The sequence below is a fragment of the Triturus cristatus genome, chromosome 9 (genome assembly GCF_964204655.1).
Source record: "Triturus cristatus chromosome 9, aTriCri1.1, whole genome shotgun sequence".
Lineage (NCBI taxonomy): Eukaryota > Metazoa > Chordata > Amphibia > Caudata > Salamandridae > Triturus > Triturus cristatus.
In genome coordinates, this window is record NC_140592.1 from 245,928,706 (window position 1) to 245,941,030 (window position 12,325).

Consider the following 12,325-nt stretch of genomic DNA (forward strand, 5'->3'; position numbering starts at 1 on the left):
TTTATGATTATATACAAACTTTGTACAATGATTTCTGGGACTGTTATTACTGGCCTGAATCAGACAGGGCAAATGCCTAATGGTAACGAAACAACATTTTAAATAATTGATCCTTCCCTGTGAACATTGGCTTTATCTGCCATTGCTTGGGACCAAGCAATAATTACCATGCCCTACTTGACTTTACAATGACGGACTGTGAGACAATAGATTATCTAAAAAAAACAATGTACCGTATAAGAATGTATTTTCTTTTAATAGTTAATAGTCTTTTAATTGTTTGCAGTGATATGGCTGCATGTGCAGGTTTCATTTTTATTTATTTATAGAATTTTTCACTAGGATTCACCCACGGGGGATATCTTGATATCTTGGTGCTAAAAATACACAAAATAAAACAATAGCTAACTATTATTAGACAAACTGCTGCAAAAAGAAAAAGAAACAAGACTATCAGAGAGTCTATGTAGGTGGAAACTGTCATGTTTTAAAAAAAAATTCAAAATGTGTCCAAATTGACATGATGGTGAAGATGAAGTGGAAATCATTCTACCGTGCGGTTGGAAGCACTGAGAACGCTCGTCCACCAATGAACTTTAGCCTTGAGTATCTTGCATAGGAAGTGGTCCTTAGACCTTGGTCTTTGTGAACAAAAACATAGCCTAAGAGGGACTGCTGAGAGTTAAACGTGGACTTGTGGATTAGACACAGGGACTTGAATAGGATGTGCTTATTGATGTGCAACTAACATAATGAAATGAAGGCTGGAATAATATGGCGTAATTTGCCTAAACCTGAAACTGGTTTTGATGCATAATTCTTGTCTTACTGCAATTTGTGAACCGAATATTTGGGAAGGACAAGGTAGATTGCTTTTCATCAGTCCAGGCAGAAAGACACAAACGCATGTAGGAATTGAAAGTCCGCATATAGAAAAAGACTGGAACTGCAAGTCTGGAAATGGGGAGTTAAAGGAATCATGTAGAGATTAAGGGGCCGATTAAGATGTCAGTCAGAAAGCCTCCGACGATAGGTCGGAAGCTTTCTGACTGACATCGTCAGTTTCAATTTCGATAGGCTGATTACAAACCAGCCAGTCGGAATTGAAACCAGTCGGTCATTCGGGTTGCATTCCGTTGAGCCTGTTGGCCAGTCAGAAGCGGCCTGTGATTCATACGGATGGCGTTTTATGCTGTCTGGATTACAATGCATCGTTTCCATGCCGGGCTTTCTGACATGGAAAGCCTATCAGAAAGCATGTTTGAGGGCCCCTAGCAGGGCCCCCTTCTGTTTGCAGCCTAAGGTTGGAGGCCGAAGGTTTGATCCCTGCACTTGTGGCAGGCACCTCTGCCTGCCACGGAGTGCAGGGATTAACACAATCTCCCATTCCCATATGGGAGCTTGTGTTACGGCCGATTGTCGGCCGTAACACAAGGTCGGTCGGTCCCTATTCTGCTACGGTGTCGGCCGGAGGCATAGCCTAAGTAGCATAAATTAAATAGTTCTACACTTTTTCCTTGAGTGGGTCTGTTTGTTTCGATGAATTTTGCATTGTGATCTGAACTGCTGTCCCCAGACAGCTACGTTTCGCGCCCTGAGGTGTCATATAGTAAAACTATACATTGCGATAGTTAGTGTTTCAAATGAAACAAATAAACTCATTTAATTGACATGGAATTATATGGGAAGTTTAAGCCCGAAATTATCCCTGAATGGAATTAAATTGAGCATTTATTCTTCCCTCTACACCTATTTGGTTCAGGACCAGATTTAGATGAAGTCCATCACAGGGTTCAATAGGGTTCTACGTTTTAAACGTCAAGGAATGAGACCTAGTTCACTTTGATTTCTTCATGAACACATTGTGATTGCGAAACCTCTTGCTGAAGTAATTCATCTTAATTTTGCCCTGCGTAATATAGGTCCACTTCATTTCATGTGACGCTGTCTTCTGCAACGTCTGCAGGTTTCCTGCACACTGGTGTCGTCTTCCAATAGATGGATGACGTTGGCTCCACCAGAGCATGTCATTCTTCTTTTAATTGTGCTCCGTGCACGGTTACTCATTGCTCAAACATATTTTGTAATACTGGACTTGTGCAATACAGGAATTCATTTGTCAAGCTTGGTTGCACACCTTCCTGCGGATGCAATCATTAAAGCAGGAGCTGCTATTTGAACACAGTGAGTAAATGGGTGTGAGAATAAAAGGCATCCGACTGACGCCCATTCAATTCTGTCATAGATAAATGTTTCCTTACATAAGTTGTTGGCATATGCCCAGAACAGTGCCCATATCTGTTGAGATGTCTAACCATTTGTCCTGTGCCAGGATCTACAATTTTATGTCAAGGTGAACCGTATGGTGCCTCTAAGATGTCCTGAGGTGCAAACATATTTTACATGGTAATGTTACCTTTCAAAGGATGCCTTTAATAATCTCTCAGGTTTTTAAATTTGCTGGCAGAAAGTTCTTTGTATCTCTCTGAATTGGTAGTTTCTGTTTCCTGACTGAGGCCTAAAGTCAGAATTTTTGTACATCCATATTACGGCGTTTTCAATTTCAGATCTGTATCTGGACTGATGAAGGAAGCATGGACACAATCTAATTTCTTATTTTCCCTTTCCATTTTGACAAGTGCACAGCTGTATTTTCATACGCCCCAATAACAGAGGGGAAAGTGCCTGTTTGTGTAGATCAGTCAAATATAGGCATCCATGTAGTGTTTTTGCTCCTCTCTTACAGCACAATGTCCTGACCATTGTATCTGTTAAAGCTCCCACCTCTGTGTTTTGTATATCTTTATACTGGTCTGACAGTTTACACATCCTGGCTTCTTCTTCCCTCTTTTCTCCCTCCTTTTCACTTATCCCAATTGAATTTATACATTTTTTCTCAATGTGATAAATCAAACATATGTATTTGATCCTATAAGACAAATAACAACTTTCGACCAGCATGCCAATACCCTCTAATGGCTATCTATATACCTAAAGGATGCTGTTTAGCACAGCACAGTTATGAAAAGTGACCTCTGTCTCGAATGTATAGTGTTACCCTGTGCACTTCTGAATTATAAAGATGTATAAGTTTAACTCAGAATGCTGATGTTTACATAGCTTAGAGCCTTCATGCTGCCTGCAACCACACAGGATGACAATAGGCAGCCGCAAAGCCACAAAGAGGGGAAATTGTGTCTTGTTCCATTATGTATCCCTTGCACAGAAATACATTTAATTTTCTCAAAGTAACACGATTATTTTAAGAGTAACATGGCAGCAAAGATCTATCAAAATCCTCTAACTACTTTCCACAGGATTCAAGCATCACAACATTGAAAGACTATTTAGCGCCCTCTAGGAAATGCTGAGGTCGACTCAGTCAATTCGAATGCTCGTCTGGCTACTGTTGCCTGCATGTATTCTATGTTCATTGGTTAAGACATTAATCAGACAGAGGCAGTTGAAAAATTGTATTTGTCCATGCATTTAACATATGGTTATTTTCCTTCCCTTCACCATTTCTACAGTTTGGGCCCATGATTGCATGGCAAGCGAAAAAACAGTGATCAACATCCTCTGCATAGGGAATTAACCGCTGTTAACACTATGAGTAGAAGGTAATACCAATTCATTATAACACTGTTTCTTGAATACCAATGATACCACTCATTCCAAGATTCTCTGCTTCAGAGATTTAAAGCTTGAAACACTGTCTGCACATCATGCAGAGTAGACGTCCAGTGCTTACCTAATGCTCGATCCTACCAAGAGGGAAGTCCTGTTATTTGCCAAGAACAACAAACAAGAAACAGAACAAGCCTGGCTCGGTGACATGAACCTTGACAGCATCAAACCCCAACATTCACTGAATGCCAAGTCATGGATTCATCCTGGACATCAACCTCACCCTCAAGGAACACAATGTCTATGATAAACAAGCCGTCTAGTACCAACTCTCTTTCCTAAAGAAAGTGAAGCCATTTCTTCCAGAAAATGGCTTCAGAACAACTGTTAAAGCCCTCATACTCTTCCATCTGGAGGTAATAGCCTGGCCCCTAGTCTCCTGGACTCCAGATTGACACCGCTTTGGGGGAGTCCTATACCGCGCACCATGTCTCGTCTAAGGCCTGAAGAAATATCTCCATACCACACCCATCCTGAGGGAGCTCAATTAATTCCCCTTGCTTGCCCACATAATCTTTAAATCCATCTGCATCATTTACAAAACCAAAATGACAAGAACCCCCGCTTATCTTGCAGCCAAGCGCACAGTCTCTGGTGGTTTTCGGTACACTGGCAGCCATGATACCATCAGACAGCAGACTAAGAAGTGTATAAAAGGAAAAACAAGGAAACAGGACTTTTCCATCTATGCACCAAGGATCTGAAGCAAAATCCCCATCAGGACCGCCACAACCCTACTCAAATCTAGGAAAGAGTTGAATTCTCATCTGTTAATGAATCTGAATAAACCTACTTGGATTACAATTTACCAGCATGTCATCATTACTACACATTACATCAGAATGCATTAACCGTCCACAAACTGGGTACCTCTCCTATCACTGGTTGACTTTATGCTGGTCTATGACTCTATACAGTGATCCACTGCCTTTTTGGCTAGAATTGTGCTTTAGAAATACCACCACATACATACATACATACACACATACATACATACATCCATACATGAAATATCTAACATAGCAACCATATAAATAGGCTGAATGAATTTCTTTAGTGTTTGCTCATTTTTTCCTAGGTTTACTTTTGTGTATTGATTCTGTTCATTTGTAGTTTTCTTTTTACGTTTAGTTAGGCATTCTTTATCGTGTATCTTTTTATCAGAATAGTGTTGTATTATGTTGCGTTATGTTTGTATGCTTTTTCACTTAAATGTTTTATCATTCGTAATCCTTTTGTATCTTTTTGATTATCTTGAATGAGGCTACTGAGTTATAAAACTACACATAGTAGCGATTTTATTACATTTTGTACTCAGCTATAGGTTTTACCCTGTATCCGTAGAATTGATAAGGGAGGAGAAACCACTTTCACATCCTCATTGAGTTTTTGATCCTTATTGGGAAAAAAATTTGCATGGCACAAATAGAGAGCCATAGTGTCTTCCATGAAAATGAAGACTTGTGCTGTTCATCACCGAATCTGTGGGGAAAGACTTGCTACTGTCTATTACACCCTCCAGAGCCCATGCATCTGAAAAGAACACAGTACATACATTGGATGAGGCAGCAGAAATGAAGGACACTTCTCTAGGAACTAAAAGTGAATCCCTTCTTAGTAAGATAGCTCAGTGTTCAGTTAACTCTCCGGTTACAGATTTCTGCTTCTGATCTGCAGGTTGCGGATGTAAAAATCCTAGCAAATCTGACAGGAAAATACACCTTTATGGACTAAGTCATAATATAGCGCTATGACATGCAGCCCTGTATTATGTTGTCAGTGAAAGAGAATTTTCCTAACTGTTCATAATTATATCTTAATGAAGGCCGATACTTGCAACGTGTGGCAAGCATGATCATGGCGAGATAAGAATTCAGAACGTTTTTAGACGAAGGGGGATGATGCAACAGCGATTGCATTAGGAAATCTGCCAGGCAGGGTGGGGTAGTCTATTCCGTACAGTGTATACCATCTTATCCAAGAAACATACCACATTTCATAAATGGGTCAAGGTGAGTTTCATTCTGTTTATGTTTAAAATGATGTCAGCCAGATTGGAGGTGTGGAAAAAGGAATAGAAAAATTGCATATCTATCTATCTATCTATCTATCTATCTATCTATCTATCTATCTATCTATCTATCTATCTATCTATCTATCTATCTATCTATCTATCTATCTATCTATCTATCTATCTATCTATCTATCTATCTATCTATCTATCTATCTATCTATCCGTCTATCCATCCATCCATCCATCCATCCATCCATCCATCCACCCATCCACCTATCTCTCTCTGTCTGTCTGTCTGTCTATCTCTTTATGCAGTAGTGCATGGGGCTCTCAATCACCATGTTATTTGTTGCAGACAGTTCTAAAGCAGACGAAGCAGAAAAATAAAACCTTTAGTGAATTTCAGAAATGCAGTCAATTCATTATCCTTGGTAGGGAGTCAGTAGGCTTATGTTGGCACCAGTAGACAAAAGGTTCTGCTTGTCTTGTGTTGGTATCGACGGTGAGAAACAACCCAGTAATTGCTAGGCATATGAAAGAATTGTGCTACATGAAAAAGTCTTATAGAAAACCCAGAGGATCTTAAATATGCCACAGTTTATCCCTGGGGGCATGTGGAGCTCTTGGGTCAAATGTATTTGATGTGCTGTGTTGCACAAGCAATTATTAAATCTGGGACTGAATACCATGCTGAGAGTGGGACTCCACTCTGACATAGTGAAGTGATAGGTAGACTGTCATTCCCAGTAGAAGAGGGCATCTTTGCGTTTAACACTGGAGCATTTCTCTAATCATCCTCTTTGGTGGATTCCTTCCCCAGGTTGCAATTTACAATACAAATACCAATGTTAATGTATGTTCAAGAATAGCTGTATATATCTATGCATGTATGCCTACGTCATTTCTATAGTGCAAACCTAGCCAACAGGCAGCTGAGCACTGTACAGTGTCCAAAATAAGCATAAGGTCAATGAGTGATAGGACAGGAGTATGGTTTTTGGATGGTTAATGTATTGTAATGGAGTGCCCTTTAAGTTGCATGTACAATTAATATTTTCTAAGTTGGAGTAGCATTGGAGCGGTCCTGATGGATGCATGCGATGTTGGTCCAGATCCTGGGTTCTCTAATTCAATACACATTTACCATAAACAAAAAGGCCAATTTGCTCTCTAACAAAAGACTTCCATCTGGATTTTGTATATTAGCCCAAAGGGATCAGTTCTGGACAGAACTCTCAAACAGCCACACATTTTACAAACCAAACAATAGAAGTCCGAATATCATGTTCTCCTTCGATGTTTTGAAAATCCCTGGGGTCTTCTTGCTCACATTCTGTCTTTTTGGAGGTACTGTGTTTGTTTGAAGTAGACTTGGCTGATTTAATAGATCATATGTTTGTGGTGCATAGTTGCAGCTTCGCTACGCAACACTGAATGCCAAACAGTTATTAGACATTGTTAGGCTAAGTTTAAGTTGCTGTAGAATACTTAATGAGTGAACAACGTCAACACACTCTGGTTATGCTTTATTCTACCTTGAATCCCCTTCCATAAAGTTCACTTACTTACGGGTATTCACGATCAGAAATGCGCCCCATTTAGCTTCACTTTTTTGTGAGTATATATGTTGTTTACCTTCTTCCAATCTTTGAAATGTATCATGTTATTCTTAATTCATCATTCTGGCAGGCGTCACATGACCTTTATTTTCCACCCTCACATTTCCTCTTATTAAATCTCTAGCTCTTCCCACAACGTTCTTTGTGAAGGTAACATGTCCTTTCATTACTAAAACTTGTTATTTCATCTCAAGCCTTACTCTATTTACATGTTTACACCAACACACTTTCTATTTCATCTTTTCCTGCAAAACTGGGTCGAAATGTGGCAATGCATTTATCTGGTAAGAGAGCTCGAATAGTTAAATGCTCTCTGCAGACATATGATGTGACTTATCGGTCACGCGTCTGAATTCCTTTTAGAACACCAGGAGTTTACATCCTTCTCAGGTGGATACATTGTGTAACAGTGACACCTGTATTTATTGTGTAACATAATTTATGTTATTTGCCACATTTAGAAGTAGCTAAAACTGACGTAAGAATGAGTACTCTCGCCACAGTTAAAGCTGTACTTTGGAAAGCTGTGAAACTAACTGTGCCTGGGCAGTGTGAAGAAGAGAAACCGTGGGGGACACGTCGTAGAAGAAAAGAAACCTCCACACTGGGGCAAACATGTCTAAGCATGATTCTACAATACACTTTAGAAGGAAAAGTGTGGGACGATCAGTGTCTGCTACTTTGCACTTATTGCATCCTTCTAAATAATAGGATAAGGGAAGTAGTGGAAACGTACTATGAAACAAAATAAACAGTTTTAAACTTCAGAAAGAGTTGACAGTCAATTTAGTTGTAGCCTACCTTATTCTCAGGAGAATATTATGCAGAGTGAGACATGCCCCAATTTACGATTGAAGCTTCTCTCCTCATTCGACAACCTATACCCCTTTCTAACTCAACACCAAAATGACTTCCCCAATCCCTTTTATTTTCAAAGGGCGCCAGGGGCTCCTAATATAATACCAGGATAATTCCCTCAAGTTAATACATCAGAAATTTACCCATTTCATTAGAGCCACCCACATTCTTGAAACACTTGTTCAAAATGTGTCTCAGTAGTAAGTAGTTCAACTCCTACGTCATTTGTCACTCTATGTCTTACATACAACCTACGCTCTCTCACATGCATGTACCACTCCTGCTTCACCTTTTCCATTTTATTCTGGACACTTCTCCCTGTACTAAAGATTAAAAATTACTCTGTATGTACATCCATCTCTGTGCAGCACGCTACTGCTTTGTAACTAGTTTTTCATTATGAAAACATTCTTCATACATACATACAATTTTGACGTTATTGCCCAAATAAGACCACCAGTTCACTGAATAGCCCACTTTCCCATTCGGTCAACTAAGTCAAATTTCTCTACATCATTGTATACCCAGGATTTTCAAATCTTCAAAGATCATCAATGTAACCTCCTAAAATTGACTTCTTGGGGCTAGTGGTGGTTAGAATAGGCATTGGTAGCTCTTCACTTCTATGTTGCCAGCTGCAACCCATTCTAGCTCTATTTCTAATGGATATCAATGGCACTGGTGGCTGTTTTGCACTTTTGGAAACATGAGTGGCTACTTTTCAGATGCATCGGCTCAGCTTGAAACAAAAGCAGGAAATCACAATGAAGATTGGCAACCAGCTAGGCAAATGTTTGGGTACATCCTTGGGTTCTAGTTATAATCAAAATGCTGTAGTAAACGTTACTGTTCCACTGACCAACTATGAGAATAAAATGTGTGTAGAAAGAGCAAATTCGCAGGAGAGGACGCTAGAAAGATATGGGAACAGCATACTTGGTTGGCACAAACAATTGTGAGGGGGTGGAGAGAAGTAAGAAAGGGGGGACGAACAAGAGGGAGAATGACGGCGAGGCAAGGGGTAAGGCCAGAAAGTGAGACCAATGTGTATTAGAAGAGATGGGAGAAGATAAATGATCAGGTGAGAGAGGTGAAACGTGAAGATTTTGTGAGGGTAGGTTAGTGACAAAATCATGTGTGGGAGGAGAAGAGGTAAAGTCGTATAAGTGAGAGGGAAATGAGTAGCAGAAATATTAGGTAAATAAGGAAGAAGCAAGATCAGAAGAGTGGCGGGAGTAGAGCGGACATCGGAAGGATAGATTGGCAGCATGGTGAGTGCTTCTGTAAAGAGAAATTAGCCAGCAGCCTTTGGACTGGACCAGTAGTGAGTTCCAAACTGCTAGAAAGGCCTAGAAAATTGTGTTTTTTAATTTGGGCACAGAGAGCATTTCAAAGCTAAAATGTTGTATTGCCCAGATTGTAGAAAATCATTGGCCCATTCCTTATGCAAATACATCGGATTGTGTAAGTGACTCAAGAGGAACAAGATTGGTTGGCATGGATAGAGTCGAAGGAGCAGAATTTGATGTAAGTGCAAGCTTTTAAGAAGTGCACTGCTGGGCAAACAGTTCACTGCTTTATGGGTGAAGAAGAATAGACATGATAATCTGTAGTTTTCATGGCATTAAGGCTTATACATGCATAAATGAAATCCAGGCAAAATACAGCACCGGCTACTTACACTAATGTTGTTGTTGTACACATAGCCAGGGTAAGCTGCAAACCAACCCAAAAGGGTAAAGGATTGCTGTGAGGACAGAATATTCAAAGTATTAGCAAATGTTAGCCTTACCTCCACTAAGAATAATTACAGATGCAAATATGGCTAGATCACTGTCATCCAGTTCCAGTGCATTGAACTTCACAGCAAACTCAAATTTGGGCTCCATAAAGTCACAAAAAGGCTTTCTCAAGCTCTTCAAAAATTCCCTGGTCATAAATCCTTGCCCGTCGGCTATGAGAAGACCATCTTTGTTCATTAACGAGGCCAGCATTGTAAATATGATCTCATGGACTCCATACTTTAGGAGAGTCACTTGGTCATTGAGGTCAAGGCTCACAAATCCTGGAATGTTTTTGGCAAATTCAGTGATCTCCCGCACTGACTCCACTGAGCGGAACTGACATCGCTGGAAGATGCGGATGGCCACTTCTTTATTCTGCTCCGGGAAAGAGCTTAGAGATTGGCACTTGATCTGATCTTCTCCCATCATTAAGGAATTCATGTCGTAAATGACAAAGGGCTGGAAAATCAAATCAAAATCATATGTATTAATGTCAGCCATTTTAGAAAAGTGATTCAAGTGTTTTTTAAACATTGTCGTTTGTCAAAAACTAGAAACCATTTGTACCAGGCTTATAGTATTACCTTCACAGGTCACTTGCTTTATAATTTTTAAGGCTTTTTTCCAAGGCTTTACATTTTTTGTCTTGAAGTCCCATTAGTATAAAAAGATTATGCAAGCATAAGTAAAGTGGGTGAAAAAAATGTTTCTATTGTGAAATTAATCTAAATGTAAGGCCAGTTACACTAGCTTGGTTAGGTTATTGTAGCTCCTAATAGATTCACCAGGGAAAGTTGATTCTTTTTGGGCATGTGCTCAGTGTACTCTTGTTCTGAAGAGGCTCCATACCAGAGTACAATTCATGTGGCCTTAATGATGTATGCTCACTTGAGCAGGATTGGGATACTCAAGGGGCTGTGTTTAGGTTGTGTGGACTTTATGTACCTTTATTAAACACCCATATATTAGGTGGTAGATCATAATGCTTTTCAGTGACCAGAAGTAGCTCTCACTACATTAAAGTTTGGAAACCACTGTTGTAATTTGTATGCACTTAAATCAAATTCCTATCGAGGCACATAGCAAAGGTAAAAAAAAATACATCAGAATTTAACTCAGAGTAGAACTGTGATAAATTCCAAGGGAAAAAATATACGGCCCTTTTCACAAAGGTATCTTCGGCTGTAAAAATACTTATAAAATAATTATTGGCGGGCGTAAATGCTTTCATAATGTGGATTCCTCCCTCAGAAATACAGAGAGCTCTCATTCAAGAATTGGGAAGGGGGCTTTGGAAGGTGTGATGTTTCTTGGAAGTATGGGAATGCCCGTAAATGTATATGTTTCTGGGTTTTCTCAAACTCTGAGCCGACCCTATCCTGTCTTGGAAATGGATAGACATTTACTCCAGACAGGAAGGGAATGGGAATGTATCACACATTTGATCAGGGTGTACGGAAAGGCTTTCTCCATGAGGAAAAATGCTTTTTTGCACAGAATTCTGCAAAGCAGGAGTAATGCCCTCAAAGGATACAGAACAAGACAGTTTCAGAAGTACGCTTGGAAATTTGTATACGTGAATGTTTGCAGGCATACTCCTGGGAATGCCTGTAGATAGAAAACATAAAAGTAATCTCAGGAAGAGATGTGAATCACCGCCTGCAATTTTACAATTTTTTCATGGATAGGGCATAAAGTACCTGAAAAACGGATGCAACATGCTGCCCTGTACAAGTAAAAGGAAAAATTCACTAACCAGGGCCTCTCTTAAATCCTATCCAATTGTCCAGAGCTATTTGAGCAACCTGCACACCAGGTCAATGAACTAGTGAGACCTTGACTTCAGAGGCCAAACTACCAAGGAGATAAAAAAGCCTGTCTAACGCACACCAGCCCCGCAGAGCTGGTAGTCACGGACACTGAAGTTCTGGGGAGAGATAAACAGATAGAGCAGAAACAATATTATAACGTCCAGCTCTGAAGTGCTTGCACTGTTTGACTCCTCAACAGATAAGCACCACTCAGCAGGGTTCCTTTGTGGTACTAAGAAACTTTAGGATGCTCTGACTATTTTAGAGACTGAATTTTTTAAATGAGATCAGAGGTCAGCATGGCTTCTTTCAGCCTTGCTTACTTCCCATTACAGACATTAAAAGTAGAAATATTATTGGCCTTATATATATGATATGCTGAACTGTGGAGAAGTGTGGCTCAATGATTAGAGCGGCAGACTCTGATGCAGAGGTCTAGCCCGGGACCAGGGTTCAATTCCCGGCCTCGGCGGGTCTTGGGCTCAAAAATTCCACAGACCTGATAATTCTCGCCTCGGTGCCATTCCAATCATGGAGTCCCACTCTGCAACT

The 12,325-nt window shown here is 40.0% G+C and overlaps 1 protein-coding gene across 2 annotated transcripts in view; it reads right to left on the minus strand.

Moving 5' to 3' along the window:
* The window catches only part of PPARG (peroxisome proliferator activated receptor gamma), a 194,120-nt gene that overhangs the window by 27,040 nt on the left and 154,755 nt on the right, over positions 1-12,325 (minus strand). For both annotated transcript variants that reach the window (XM_085624861.1, XM_085624862.1), the window contains one exon: positions 9,971-10,421. In XM_085624861.1, the coding sequence (XP_085480987.1) occupies positions 9,971-10,421 (451 nt within the window). The remainder of the gene's footprint in view (positions 1-9,970; positions 10,422-12,325) is intronic.